The 16,063-nt window shown below is 37.8% G+C and overlaps 1 protein-coding gene across 2 annotated transcripts in view; it reads left to right on the top strand.

The window, feature by feature from the left end:
• TMEM245 (transmembrane protein 245) overlaps nucleotides 1–16,063 on the top strand; it is a 76,131-nt gene that overhangs the window by 40,247 nt on the left and 19,821 nt on the right. For both annotated transcript variants that reach the window (XM_057371037.1, XM_057371036.1), the window contains 2 exons: nucleotides 5,222–5,344; nucleotides 8,800–8,945. In XM_057371037.1, the coding sequence (XP_057227020.1) occupies nucleotides 5,222–5,344; nucleotides 8,800–8,945 (269 nt within the window). The remainder of the gene's footprint in view (nucleotides 1–5,221; nucleotides 5,345–8,799; nucleotides 8,946–16,063) is intronic.

Here is a 16,063-nt window from a genome sequence, read left to right as displayed (position 1 = left end):
GTGGAACTTTGGATGGGATTTAGACCAGATTAGATGGGGCTTTGAGCAACCTGGTCAAAGGAAASGCGACCCTGCCTGTGGGATGATCATTACAGTCTCTTCCAACCCAACCATTCTTTTTTTTTKKKGKTTTKKTKGKTTTTTTTTRTTTGTTTGTTTTTTGGGGGAGGTTTGGTTGAGAGTGAGGTTGAACACTTAAAATMAATTCTGGCTTGCAGTTCTTAAGAATACAGCAAGACACAGTACAGTCCCAAAGCTGCTTCGACCATTTTTAAACAAACAGATAGTTTAAAGACAATGAGATAGCTGTAAAGAAGRGTGTAAAGAAGCAGATACGCAGTTCCAATGAGTTTTTCTCCACTTTTGGCAAAGAATAAACGTTTGTTACTTGCAAGTAGTACATGATCATACTACTTGGATGTAACAAATATTTATACATAGGTTGAGTTTACCAAATAATAACTGTMTTGGTAGCCCCTTGGCTTTCTGAAGTGTTTCAGTATAAAACCAGATGACAGTTTTCTAGGRAAGTACAGCTATTTGACAGTGTCATATTACAGCCACGAGCAGATAAGCCCTTTTCCATGGATGGAAATCTCAGGAAGTRTTCTTCCTCCTAAATAAGAGAAGGAGCATTTGCTGTAAGAAAAACATTAAAAGGAGACAGATGCTAGTGTTTCACTTCAGGCTTTTCCCCCATAGTGGAAGAAATTTCCATTTTCGAGYTGAAAGCATGTAATTAAATCACTGATGTAGGTGTGCTGGGGAATTGCTGGTGTTCATTTAATTTGTAACAACATGCGTTGATTCAGAACTTTGAGTATCAGGTAAAGCTTGGAAGACTTCTGTACCCCCCTCAAAATGCGCTGTTCATTTTAGCAATTATGCTTATCTGTGGTTTGATGTAGACAGATGTTAATTATTTGAAAGTAATTTACTATATAAACATGTAAATTGCCTGAAGATTTAATATGAAGATAAGCTTTTCCAAGTCATCATTTTCCTTTTTTTTCTTAAAGTTTTCCTTTTTTTTCTTTGGTGTTAGCAGCACMGATGCCGTTTTCCAGTAGAAGAATCAGTAGTGTTAAAAACCAGTATAATATAATCAGAGTTGCGTTTCTGAAGTGTGGTTTATTTAATCTCATTCTTTGCAGAGAGAGCAAGAGTAGATCTTCACTCATKCCTAGTGTTTTACACTCCAGGCTCAACTCGAAGGTAGTTTATCAGATGGATGAAATAGGCAGCGCATAGCTGGACTATTAAGATTTAATTTCTGAAAAATAAAAAAGACTCATTTGTTCCTCACTCATCTGCTTTTTCATTCACGCCCTTTTTTCTCCCTTTCTTGTACGCTTGTACAATTGAGAAAGTGAATTGCTGCYGGCTAAATCTGTGAATGATGACTCAGAGCTCCCTTGATGTTATATGAGACATTGCTAATGTCTTCTTAATTTGATCTTTTGGCTCCTTGCACAAGAATACTCATCATTCCAGCAGCAGGCGGTATCTCATTCAGAGATGTCCCAGACAGGAAGACAGAAGACCTTCCATAGAGATGTACACAGYGAGCTTCAGCTTAGTTAGGTTTCTCTTTCTGTGCCTTTAGCRTGACTGATCTGTGTGTTTTAAATCAAGTCAGCTTCTCAAATATTTCACTGAATTACTGGAGCCAGAGAAAATATTAGGATATGCAGTAATTTCTTCAAGTAATCTCATAAGTTTATAGCTAATTCAGTCCATTTTTCRGTAATATATCAACTAGCATGGGTTTGTTTTATCTTTTTTCTTAAATCTTTGTGTCCAGTTTTATTCTCTTTATCCATCTGCTGATCTTTAGAATCAAATCAAATTTAGGTACATAGATTTATCTGGCCTCCAGAAGTTTGCTGACTTCAAGTTCTCAGCAAATTACTGTTTAAATGAAGTGCCTTTTAACCCTCATATTCAGGTGTTGAGCAGTTTAAAAGTGGCCAAGAAGACACCCTATATGTCTGAGAACATTGTGCGCAATTTTGTTTTCTGGCCTGTTACAGATTTGGAAAGGCGCAGTAACTGATGCTGATGGTGACACAGCACGGTTTGAAGCATAAGGGAGTCCTATAAARCCATAATATATGGCTTTATAGCTCTTTTAAGCACTGATCCCTTATGGCTGCTTGCAGAGCAGTGGTTTGAGGAAAGAGGTGTGGTTTTCGGTTATTTAACAAAAAAAGAAGTAACTAAAAGTAATGTAACATTATTGCRTAAATATTCAGACTGTTCCATTTTGGAGAACTCATCTCAGCTGGCAAGATGTTAACAATTCTTAATATATTATAGGTGAGCTCATCTACTCACCTGCAGTAGGCTCTGGGAATCAAAACAGCATTATGAACTCGTAGGTGCAGCTGCATGTAATTTGATTTTGTGAGTGGTAGGAAAGTRTTTGAGCTTCTGATACTGTTTTCAGTAATGATTAATGCCTGCTATGTCTGTCTTCTCACCCTAGCTATGGGAAGCTTGTATCTTGAAATTTTAATGATACATATGTGAAAAGAAGAATTATTCTGTAGTTGGAGACAAGTCCTAAAAGATGCAGTTGCTTTCATTAGACATACCACAGCTGCAGAAAGGCACTGTCTGCACTTACTCTAAAGCAGASGCTGGTGATAGACAGTTCCAATCAATGACTCCACCATATAAGGATGTTCATGTAGTCAGAACAATTCCTGATGTTAATTGAACAGCCTGGTACCTATATTCAAGCTACCTGCAGTTGTGTACTCCAGGTTATCAGCCCTCAGGCCAAAGCTTCTGGGGAAAGTGTTTAAATCCTGCCTGGATTTATTGAACTGGAGAAACTGGAGAAACATCCTATTTTAAAGAAAACTTTCACAGACCCACCAATTGTGTGCCCTCCTCTGGCAGATGGAACAAGCCCCTCTTCTTGTGAACTCTCACTGGTATCAGCTCAGTTTATGCATTGCAAGTGAGGATCTTAGCAATTGCTGTGATTAGTATTTAGAACACTGTTAAATCAGGCTGGTTTTATTAGACCAATTTTCATTATCAACACACTTCACACTAATAGTTTGCTTTACAGTCTCCTAATTTTATCATTATGCATTTTAAGTGGTCAGTTCTTAACAATCATGTCCTACATGAGCTGTGAGGATAAAATTCCGTTATGATGGTGTAGTTGGCACCAATAGAAGCTGTCCTTAAWGGTCTGAGTCACAGGAGTCTAAATGAGCTGGCTCAAGAGCTCTTAGGTATGGAAAGCTGGAATTTAATGGAGATCATCTTCCCTCAAATTAAGAAGCTTGTCTTTTCATAAGGTGTTTTTATTCCACACAACCGCCTTGGACTATATGCTGTGACACTTGGGAGAAGTATTACTTTTCCAAGTCAGGAGAGGTGCCTTGTCCTGTTGTTTGCCTGTTGCGGTTTTTTCCCCCTTTCTTAGTTCCTACCTCATTTTCTTGAAGGAAAAGCAGTCTTCCTAGTTCTTAAGGTTGTGTGTCTTTAATGCTTTCTTACTCAAAGCACTACTCATGTTTCAGGGGCCTTTGTTTTCAACCTGTGTCCCCATTTTCTAGGTGTTTGCTGCTGTTCTGTGGTTAAACTCCACATTGTAACAGAAGACTTGTAGTACCAAGCTCCTGTTTGCACACCAAGTTGTAGTAATAGGCTTACACATCTGGGAAGGGAACCTTGCATACAACTTAAGCAATGCCCTGCCACTAGCAATGATAGCACTGTCTTTACCGAATACCAGCTGGAAGGCCTCTGCTTTAGCTACAAACCATTCCCTCAGAATTCRCTGTTCTCTGTGTTTACAGTCCTCATGACAGTCTACATAATAATGTTACCGGGGGGCTGCACGAAATTACACCACTTCTGCACCCCCAGAATGAGTTTATAATCCATAGAAGAAGCAAAGGGACAGGTACYAGTGGGAAAACATTTTTCAGCAGTGTCCTCTTCACTTCTAACTTCACTTGAATTCTCAAGAGAGACTAATAAAATCTGCAAAAGATGAGCTTTAACATTCATAATTCCCATTAAATAGTAGGAAGCATGAACTAAGTAGGTCTTTCTGTGTTGTAATTTCCTGTCATTTCCCTCAGCACATACTCCCTCTTAATTTCATGCTTAATAATTTATGTTTGATAGGATTCAGTCAGTTCTAAAGGAGAGGTGGTCACATGGCTTGCACTCCTGTATCTTCTCTGCAAATGCTGTCTACTGGGGAAGGGTTTTTTTTTTTTTTTTTTTTTTTTTTTTTGTTTTAGGGGCGTGTTGGTTGCTTGGTTGGTTTTCTTTTAACTCAGTTTAATTACTGTTTTTTAAACCAAGACTAACACTTGCTAATTTTGAAGTCTTCGCTTACAGTTTTGAACTGGGAGAAAGGCTTTTGTGTCAGAGCTTTTACAGTTTTTCCAGTTACATTAGTTAATCTGAAAGTTTTGTTTGTGATCTTGCTTCTTTTGTATGTTAGAATCACATTGGCTAATACATTCTGACTATATTCCTACTGGATGAGATATTTGTTTGAATCTACTGTGCATTGCATTTAGGATGCCTCCATATGCTTCCTTTTGATGCATCAAAACTGGTGATTTCTATATGTAACCATAAGCAATCAGTACCTCAAGCCAACAGAAATTTTAGTAGATTGTCCAATATTGTTTGATTTATTTTTCGTAATTACTTGACTAWGTGATGCATCCCTACTCAAAATCACAACTTTTGCATTTTTCTGTAGATGTTATTTAAAATAAACATTTCATTACCATGMAACCTTTTAAAAACAAATTTATTTAAGTAGTAGTTTTATTGTGTGATTTGAAGCTTCAGATTTATTTCTGCTTTATTCTTTGTGTGTTAATATTTTGTGAAAAGGTGTGTTTTTTCTCCCAAGACAAGATATGCTTGGATGTCACTAACAATAAACAAGTGTCACCACATCTAGTTTGTGTGCRATTTTGTATAATGAAATGATTTTGACTATTGGGAGAAAAATTCTAAAACCTTGTAATCAACTACATAGAAACTTACCTTTGGTGAAGTAGACATTTTCACTTGATAGAACCTGCTGTAGTGTACGAGTGAGGGAAGATTTTTTTTAAAATAATCTTTGTTTGGCATGATGGAGATGAATCACTCAGTAAGCAATTCTCTGTCTTTGCTAATGGCATCCAATGCCTTACTTTGTCTTCACTTCTTGCTCCTTTTTCAGATCCTGGAGTCTCTGTGGATAGTWATGAGTCGCAATGTGAGCCTCTTATTTACTACAGTTACAACATTAGTGACAATCCTCTTCCACAGTGGGACAGCTCTTCTSAATTTTGTGCTTTCGGTGGTAAGTAGTATGTCATTAGTTTACRTGTCCGTTTTATTGGAAAAAACTGATTGCACATGTTGTAACAATGGAAACTCAAACCTGAAGYATTGAAAATATCTTCTAAACTTACCTAATACCAATATTCTGTAAGATTTTTTTCAAATTCCGTATCTGTTTTGGGGAAATTCTAAACAGAGGGCAAGATCTGTGTAACTTTTACATTAGGAGATAGTAAGTCTTCCTGTCGTTCTATTAGTGGAAARTTCTAGTTTCTGGAGTTGAAGATACAAAGCTGTAACTTGTGATATCCTATGTAATTGCAGAAATCTTATGCATGTCCTCACAAGCATATCCCTATACAAGCCATTGCTTTCAGAAGATGGTAAAATTGTTGCAGGGAAATCAGCAATTTGTTCTCTAGTTGTTATCCATGAAAAAAAAGTTTTACGTGAGAGTATTCTATTTCTTCCTTAGTCCACAACTTCTCCCAAGATGGCCCATTGAAAACCGTGTCCATAAAGTTAACATGCAAAAATACAAGTTTGGGTATTAATTGCTAATGATTTCATGGCACACAGGCTCAGATACAAAATTTATCTTTAAATGCCTAATGACTTATATGAAGTTCATGGCATGCTGTTGCTGTGATGCATGATCCTGACTTTTTGTCTGCCAGAAGGGTTCTGCCTCTTGCTGGGGCACTGTGCAGTCAGCTGGTTTAGCAGAGGTAGTTGGGATCTTGCTGTGTTGGATTTCTTTTAAAGGTCACATGCTTGAAGTGTACTCTTATTTTTTCATTTTTCAAGTGTCCTAGTTGCTACACAAAAGTTTTTACTAGCTCGGAGTGGCACAAACTAACTTAAATTTTCCAACAAGATAATGTCTAAAGTAGTTAGCATTTCAACTGGTTGCATTTCAGTTCCAGTTTTAGTAATCTAGTCCTGCAGGGAATGTGCAGATTTTGGATGCTTTAAAACACACAACAAAACAAACAACCAGAAAACCCAAAACAAGCAAAAAAACCGCAACAAAGAAAATCCTGAGGCTTTTCAACAGAAAATGGAGTGAAAGGCAGATACAAAAATATTTACTGAATCAGTGAACCTGATGCACTAACAGTTAGGTCATGTGTTTCTCAGTATCTGTGGAAATGCTGAATTATCATTTTCGTAGAGACTGTTTACCCAGATTCAGTCTATCCCTCCTCAAATTAGAGTATTAAGTGTTTTTAGCTACAGAACAAATTCTACAGCATGAAATAGTAACCCATCAATGTTTAACTATGGAAAGGTCTTACTTTTTTGTCTTTGGTAAACTCTTCCTTGTAGTCATTGGCAGKATCTTGAATTGTTGCTTAGGAAACAATTTAGGTGTCTCAGATATCCTCTAAAAGGGGTCTGAAAACTTTTAGCCTTGAGTTGCTCTAAGATAGGACATACCTTTTGCTGCTGAATGTAGTATTGAGGCTATTCTATTGTTGGAAGAGTCAGCAAGCTATTTGATAGTACATTATTGTATTTTGTGACAACAGCTTCTTTTTGCATTTCTACACTGATTGTGCTAAAGGAAATACAGTAATTTCTCAAAGTGTAGMTATTCCAAAATTCATTTAATTTTGTATTGCGCTGTGTTACATCCATCTTTCTAGCAGAAATTGRGTAGGATTTGTGCCTTTTCCTAGCCCATAGTTCAGCTTAACACCATTTTATTCCACTGCTTTTCATTCCCAGCCATTGCTTTGCTTTTTACACTTCAGGTGGGTATGTCTAGCATGTGTTTCTTTAAGAAAATAATTTTATTCTGTAAATACTGGGGAAGAGCAGTCAGGATGAGCAGATATTATACTTGGTGTACTTGGAGCAATATGCTGCTCTCTGTGCTGAAAAAACTGCTCATGCAAGAAGGATCTGTAGGCTGAGCTCAGTGGAAGGAAGACACAACATCATCTGGGTGCTTCAATATAGAGTTTTCTAGTCAGGAGATAYTACAGTAGCTTAGGAGAGATGGCAGAGCCTATCAAGGAAGAAAAATAACTATAATTGCAGATTACAAAGGATGTTAAAATATGATTCAAGTTTTAAGATTCTCTTATTTGAAACTGTAACAAAACATTGCTGATACTGCTACTGGCACTAGACTATTTCCCATTGAAGGAAGATTTTTTTTTTTTTTTTTTTTTTAAAATCTCAGAGTGGATGTTAACAGCATGCTGTTCAAATCTGCTAATATAATGACTTCTTTTATTAGCTAGATAAACCTATCTCCCAAGGTAGAAGCTTGGGAAAGACCTGGAAAGATGGAATACAACCTAAACCAATATATGACTTTTTGAACAGGGATCATTATAGGTGAATAGTTGAATGTGMCTTTCAGATTGAAGTCTGGGAGGGTAGAGTAGGGGGAAAAATGCTAGTAGCATTTTACTGAGTATAAAGAAATTAGGAACAGAGACAGATGGATGTCATTCTTGAGATTGRTAGTGAAATACCACATGTTTTACTGCCTCCATTTTGGTTTTGAGCTCTTCAGAGAGAATGAAGGAGAAGAGCGTGAGGTGTCTGCAAACTGTATAAAATGCTTGAAAGTAAAGAGTCTTATGGTGGTCAGGCTGTTTGGCTCATTAAAAAGGTTTAAGATATGGTTTATTCTAGACCACAAGTAGGTTAGAAACAGGGAAAATGAAAGAATTCTTTCTAATCTTGGGAAGAAAGAAAAAATGTCTGAGACTYGTAGATGAAGCAAATATAAACCATAGTTTTCATTTGGAGCATACAGAATGGATTTTTCTCATTCAAGGTGTTCTGTTTCAAGATGGATACTGTGATTTATGCTTACCCAAGAAATTGCTGAGCTCACTAACAGGAAAATAAAAGAAATATAATTGACTGCAACATAGAGGAAGCTAATCCAATCTGATTGTAATTTTTTTGTCTTTAAACTGAAACAATGGAACTGCCATCACTTCTGCTGAGACTCATCATCAAACTCACAGAAGGAATACTCACTTAGGATTGCCAGCTTAACATAAAATTCATGGTTGTGAATTTTTGAGTAATTCATATCTGATACCCAGCTGCATAATGACTCTTGAGACAGCCCAAATTTATTTGGCAGTTTTGTTTGTTTGTTTTGAGAATAGATGTAACTMTTCAGCAATTTTTTGATGTTAAACATGCTGAAAAAGAACCAAAAAGTCCCACAACTAGAATGTTGATCAGCATTCTAGTTGTTTGGTCTACATGTGGCTTTGGAAAGAGGCTGAAGTTTTATAATGTCTAGCTGTAAATGTTAAGTCCTTTGTGGAGCAGGGGAGAAAATTATTCTTTCAGCTCTGTGTGTTTTCTTAAATCCAGGCTTGTGGAAGAGTATCTTGTTCCTTTCCAGTAAAATTCAGTATCTGAAGCATAGTTGTGTACTTTAATTCTGTAAATTATTTATTACCTTTTAATTTAAAACTTCAATTTTCTTTGCAGGTGATTTTTCTGACCACGCTGTTCTACCTGTTGAGCTCCAGTGATGAGTATTACAAACCAGTAAAATGGGTGATAAGCCTGACACCTTTGTCTCAGCCAGGTCCCTCCTCAAATATAGTYGGCCAATCTGTGGAGGAAGCAATAAGGTACATTGTTGATTTCTTGCCCTTTCTTGAAAATCGTTTTTTAAATTCAATGTTCAACTGCAAATAAGTAACAAATGCAACAGCTTGTGTTTCAAAGATGGAGTGCAAAATATCAAAGATTTTCAAGAACCTAGCATTGATGGTTTTTTTTTTTTCCCCTTTGATTGTTAATAGCAAGTGGACTTGGCTGAAAAATTTCAGAGGTCTGTGCTGTCACGAGTACTAGTGTTTCGTAAAATTGCTACACCCATGACATCCCTAACTCATCAGGAAGTAGTGTTTGCAGTWGTGTTGGCAGTAACAGCTAGTGCAGCTCMGTAGGAGCAGATTCATGCAGCCAAMCAGTAAAAATAGAGGATCTGACATCTGTGCTGTAAAAGTTGCAGGATTATTTTGTTTGAAGTATTCTGTCCAATATTAGAGAACAAGTACCCATCTAYACCTGGAATGTACTACATATGCTTCTGGAGTATATTTTCCAGTTCARTTTCATCTGAAACAAATCTAGTTCATGATCTCCATAAACCAAATTGCATCAAAATGAACAACAGGGGAGCGCTTTCCTTATCACACTTGAAACACCACTGTACTGCACCTACAGCRTGCATCCACAGTGTTTCATGCTTTKTCACCATTCTTGTGTGYTGGTTCTAAAYTATTCAGTAAGTGAAGGAGGATTTTAAGATGTTTTTTAAATACGGTTCACAAAGATTTCACAGTAAAGCTCTTTTTGGGGAGATGCAATAATGTTCATTTATCACAGATTAATGAAATAATCCCCTTTCATCTCTTAGCAGCTTGAAACAATAAGTTGGTAATGTAGTAAACTGGATTTTAAATAGTGTGTTTAAATCATAGCGTATTTTTAAAACAAAAAAAGTTGATGGTACGGGCAAAGTGAGCAGACTGCTARAATCTGCATAACCATTGCCTCTTACACCACTGCTTTCTGTGCCATCTTGTGTGTACGTAGAAAACACACATTAAAGTAGACTTTAAACTGGGGAGGTATTAAAGCACATTCCAAACTTACTGCCAAATATTTGCCATTTTAACAATGGGAAGGTTACATTATGTTGTGTAGGATCTTGGACAACAGTATTAACTGCTGTAGTCATTTGAAATGAAGGGGCAATTTAGGTAGAAAGCAACAGATTTGGAATTCTGCCAAAAAGTTAATAGCCTTTCTCTTGAGTGACTGCTATTGAGTTTTCATTGATCACATGGTTAGTAGCTCAGTTCTATCTTTTCCGAATCGTGTGAGCAGATTTGGAAACTGATACTTGTCTCACAAATTGTTCTCTTTAGCCCATGGTAGAGGGGAACAGTGTGAAAAAGTAGGATATGGTTTATCTGGGCACGGATACTGTGTCAGGAGGATYGTATTAAATGCAATGATAAGTTTACAGGTATGTGACGCAAGTGACCCAAGGTATTTTTCAGAGTTAGAATGGAGGAAAGAAAAAGTAATAATGTTAGAGAAGCCGCAGGAAAATGAGTACGAAAGAGCCAGCATATATCAGTAACTGCAAATACGATGAGAAAAAGCCAGTGTCTAGAGAACCTGGAGAAAATGTGAAGCTGCTTGTGATACACAAAGGGGCCTCTGTCTGTGTGATCACTAAGGTAGCCTGAATCAGTCATTCATATTTATTTGGAGTAGCCTGTACTTGGTGCCTGATTTGAATTCTTTGGAATGATTCTTCTGAGATTTTCAGGCATTCCTCACTTCTCAGTTGTACATAAGGATTTATCGTAATGGTTCCCAGTTAGCTTGCATTCTACTCAAGTGGATGTTCAGTATGTAAATAAGGAGACTATCATAACAATTTCTCATGAGCTTATGCATGCCCAGTTCGTTGCCACATAAAAAACAATTGCTACTGCAAGCCCTTTTGTCACAAAGTAGCAACTGTTCTTACTTTTTGGCCATGAGTTGTTGCAKCAGGGGTAGGAACTTAGGAATGGCTTGTTCAACTCATCTGTAAATGGCATGCAAAATGGATGTTAGTGCTTGGTGATAGGATGGAAGAGGCTCCATTTGTATTGTGAATTGTCAAATAATGAAACATCTGTATTTGCTTTCATCATTAGACTATGACAGCATTAAACAACATGAATTTGCCTTCAAAATACCCATGCTTTCAAATTGACTGAAAAGATTAAGTTAATAAATCTCAAAGTCACCAGCTGTGTTCCARCTCCCACCACTCTTCAGCAGGACATAGCATGTGCACAAAGCTAAGACAGCATCTAATTCRTCCTGTCTGGAGGGCAGGGATCCTCCTGGCAAAAGATAATCTCTCTGTTGCTCATAGATGAAATGACATAAAAATAATCATCCTTGATGTTGTGAGTCACTTCTGTTGCTCTTTTACTTAAAGTGTGTTTGAAAACCACTAGGAAACTTGGCTGTAATCAAAGAAGTCTGTTCCCTTGTGTGCTTTGCCATTTATTGCAGAGGAAAAGAGCAAGGGGGAAAAAGAAGAGGAGGGTAGTCAACAAGTGGTTTTTGTAGCTCAAGAAATCCCTTAACTTAAAGATGTTACCCAGCAAGCACTGAAACAAACCAAGACCTTTTCCCATTGCAGTTTCTCTCATCGGAGCTGTGCTGTGTTTTTTATTTTATGGACTATAAGTAGCTATAAATTTTCTAAATATTTTTCCAACTCCCTTGATGATGAGTTTGCAAATACAGTGACAGTTCCCTGTTCACAGAAATAGATTTATGAGCTATATAGGGGTAAGAGCAGCTTTCCAGGCTGCTTTGAGCCAAGTTTTGAATCTCACTGTTTCTGTCAAAATACCTAAGATAATATATATTAACTTGAGTAGTGGGAAAAAATAAATGCAASTGTGGCAGCACTATAGGAGTTCTGAAGAAGCTGAGTGGAATCCAGGAGGTGCCTGCTACAAACCACGCCCTCCTGGCCTTTGATAGGAAATTCATTCATCCAGATGCCAGGGAGGCAGAATGCCAACAGCATGTATCAGGTGGTGGGATCGAGTAGGGGTTCAACAGGAGCATCATGCCATGCCTGGGCCAAGAGCTTGTTTGGCAAACCTAGTGGTACAAAGGCAGAGTCCTGAAAGATAGAAGATGGCTTGGTGGTACCAGCCAGCACAGCTCCACCAAGRGCAAGTTGTGCTGGGAAAACYATGAGCCTTGCTTTGAGGAAATGACTGTCCTAATGGGACCAGGGGAGAGCAATGACTGCCACTTGCTCTGACATGAGTAACCAGCTGGGTGAGCATGAGCAGAAGGGGACAGCTGTAGGAGCACTGCTGCTGCTCAGCAGGACAAATTCCAGCTGTGGGGGTGCTGCTGGTGGCTGTGTGACTCGGGGCAGTGGTGGGGCTGATGCTGGAGGTGGTCTGGACTAAGAGCTTGGATGATGGTGGGAGAGTCACCTTCTGCATGGTTGCGGCTGTCCCAAAGGGCAACCCAAGGGATTCTTTGCTGCTACTTGGTCTTTTCCCATGTTGTGAATRTGACTGTAAAGCTGAGCATTTGCCTGTGCCCTAGATACCTGCCTTTGATTGAGTTTTCCCAGTTCTCACAGGCAGTCTGGCCTGTCCCCACGCAGTCCTCCAGATGGGAACCAGCAGTGTTTGGACTATAGAACAAACACAGATTTGCAAACTGGTCATAAACCAGTTTTCCCAATTTTGAGTAACTTTTATTGTGAAAATGCTTCTATGACATTGTTTGCAGCTTGTGGAAGGCAGCATTTAATCTACRGGGAATAGGAAAGATTAGTATTTGTGTGATGATTCCCTAAAACACWGTAAAAAGCCTGGGAGGAAAATCACTACCAGTCACATACGTGACCACAGGGATTTCTGACTGATGTATGATGTACTCGGTCTCTTTCAAAGCAACCAACTAATTCAAAACTCCGTGCTGGAATTTCATGTGTCATTGCCTGTAAATGAGGTGGGAAATAAAAATTTAGGAAAGTTATAATAATCCTAAATACTGCTAATGCCTCAGCAGTAAAAGAGCTTCTGTTGTCTGGTAGTTTTACTTTTTCATGCCCAGTTGGTTTATCTGTTTCTCTTTGGTTTGCCATCTGAAATCTTTCTCACTCTGATTCTAACTTTCTGGTGTGGCCACATTTCATTGCTCTTTTTTCTTCTTGATAAATTCTTCGTTTATCCTTTGCATTTAATCCCTCCACAGCTCTGTCTTTTTTTCTTCTTTAATTTTTTGCCTGTTTTCTGTATTACATAAGTGGGTATCAGGACCAAAATTTAATGCATTTCAAAAGTAATATTTCATCATGTGTAAGAGTTTCTCTTGAGTGATAGTGGTGGTTAGTTGCCTGTGAATATAGTAAATACATATTACTTTCACTGAAACCACTTAAAGTTAGCCATAGGACTCAGTGAAGAAAGGGGAATTGGGAGGGGACAGGCAGCTGTGACAGAAGGGTTATGCCAGAGCAGGTGGAGCTGCAGGAATTCTTTTGACACCACTCTGTCAGCTTAAGGATGACRACTTGCTTTCAAAACATGAGGACCACTTGGACCAGTTTGCTGTATTTAGATTTTAGTTCTCAAGAGTAGTTAATTTTTCATTGTAACTATAAATAGTAATGTAGTATTTTTAAGGCTGASGGGAATTATTATCTCTCCATAACAGTGTGAGATTTTCCTTGGTCASAAAGGTTCTCTAAAATTAGGCTAGTTCATGAATCTCCTACTTCACTGCATTAATAGGAAAAGTATTCTTTACCCCTGAAATAGGGAGGGGATGGTCTTGTCTGGATTTTGATTTTATTTTTTTTTTTTGTTTTTGTCTTGAATAGATGAAGCAATAATTCTCCAACTCACAGGTTTCCAAAGTAGTAGCATGCACACCTTTGCCTGAACCATTTTCCTTTCCCTGAGCAGCATGTTGTTCTCTTCCTGAATGCACCATACCCTTCTTCCCTGAAGCTCCCATTCTGCTTGCTCTGGTGGAGATATTGCACATTACTAAGTTGCATGTTCTCACGGCCTCAGTGCAATTTAGTGTGTGCGATACTTTCACATGAGTGCATGCACACGGGTATGGCTGTGGCTTAAAGTTACTGCAGCTTTTGGTGGGGCCTAATTACATTGTGAAATRGTCTTAAACCCAGATCAATATTTTGAGTGATGCCTTTAAACATGTGTTAGCGGAAGTTTGTTTTGTAATGCCAGGAAGATGAATATTGTTTGTTTTCAATTTGAGAAGGGTTATCATTATTTGCTTCATTTTCTTCATTTGCCATGCACACCTCAAATTTGATCAGATTTTTCATTGGTTATAGAAAAGTTACTTAAAAGATTATGTATGTCTATAGAGGAGATAGTTAGCTGAAATTGTTTGGGAAATCAAAAAATAYTTGATATGAAAAAAACCTATAGTGTCTTAATGGATGAAATAGGTTCTTAATGAAATTTCGACTTTTATTTATTAAAATCTAAAGAGATCTAAAATGAACTAGCTTGCAAACAAACAAACAAACAAAATCTCAGCTGTTTAAACATCTAATTGGTTTGCTGTGGCATCCTGGCAGTGATTATGGAGAAAATGAGACAATGATACAATTCCCACAGAAAACAATAATCTTCCAGCATGTTAAGCTAATGCTTAGAAAAAGCAAAATGTGTGATGTTGTTTTACTGCAACATTAATAATTTCTTTCAGATTAATTTTTCAAATATAACTGTTAACGGATTATGTTTTTACAGAATTTTTGCATGCAGTGAATGTTCTTTAGTAGCARGAGTTCTCTCTTGCTGAAATYTTTTGTCCCAGGAATGCATTTAATAGGAACTCATTGAAATTTTTCTAGCTTTTTTTAAGTTGTATGTTATGAGATGGGAATAGAATTGAAAAAGTAGTCTGTCTTAATTGTTCTGTCCTAATTATGAAGCCAATGCCATCCTGGCTTGTATGAGGAACGGTGTGGCCACCAGGACCAGGGCAGTGATTGTGCCCCTGTACTCAGAGCTGGTGAAGCCACATTTTGAGTTGTGTCCTGTTCTGGGCCCTTCACTACAATAAAGACATTGAGGTGTTGGAGCGTGTCCAGAGAATGGCAGTGAAGGTGGTGAAGGGTCTGGAGTACAAGTCCTGTGAGGAGCAGCTGAGGCAGCTGGGGTTGTTTTATCTGGAGAAAAGAAGGCTCWGGSCAGACCTTGTCACTCTMTACARCYACCTGAAAGGAGGCTGYAGCCWKGCRGGGGTTGGTCACTTCTCCGAGGCAGCCAGTGACASGATGAGATGTAATTGCTTCAAGTGGCACCAGGGAAGGTTTAAGTTGGGCATTAGGAAGAACTTTGTCACAGAAAGGATTGTCAAGCATTGGAATGGACTGTCCRGGGAGGTGGTGAAATCACCATTCCTACAAGTATTCAAGAAACAACCAGATGTGCCATTTAGTGCTGTGGTTTAGTTTACAAGGCGGTGATSGGCCAAAGGTTGGACTTGATGATSTTGTAGGTCTTTTCCAATCTACATGTTTCTATGATTCTGTAATGAAATAATTGCCTAGGCTAAAACTGGAATGACAGACATATTTTGATTTTTAATTACATTGAAGAAAGGAAAGCTTCACTTGAGTGAAGTAAAACAAAAGTACAGGGTGGCCTGTAAATGTGTAAGAGATGGCACATTATTTCAGTACATATGCAGAACCAAACTTACGGTAACTGTAACCTGATTATCCTAGTTGGGTAAATACTGTTTTTAAGCTGCACGTTTTAGAAGCGATAAACACGTGACTTGCTCACAGCATTTTTTTTAGTCCTAAATATTTTTATTTTTTCAAAAAAAGCCACCCTAGAATTTGTTTTTACCTGTATTTCCTTTTTCTTTTATTCGAAAATATTTATTCTTAAACACAGCTGTGTAGTGCTTTATGTACCCATGATTTCAGTCAGTTATTCAAAGAATATTTCATGTAGAAACACATCTTCAAAGAAAATAATTTAGTTGCTCATACTTARTCTTTACTCCAAAATTTACCTGAAACTATGAAGAAATATTCATCATTCTACACACATAATTTGGTTGAAGCATGTCACAGTCTGTAAATTTAATCTGAATTTTACTGTTTACTACCCCTCATTCACAAGATTATCTA

The sequence above is a fragment of the Malurus melanocephalus genome, unplaced genomic scaffold (assembly GCF_030028575.1).
Source record: "Malurus melanocephalus ecotype Western Australia unplaced genomic scaffold, MMel_1.1 scaffold_138, whole genome shotgun sequence".
Classification (NCBI taxonomy): Eukaryota; Metazoa; Chordata; class Aves; order Passeriformes; family Maluridae; genus Malurus; species Malurus melanocephalus.
Note: the sequence above shows the minus strand (reverse complement) of the source record. Positions and strands in the feature narration are given on the sequence as shown.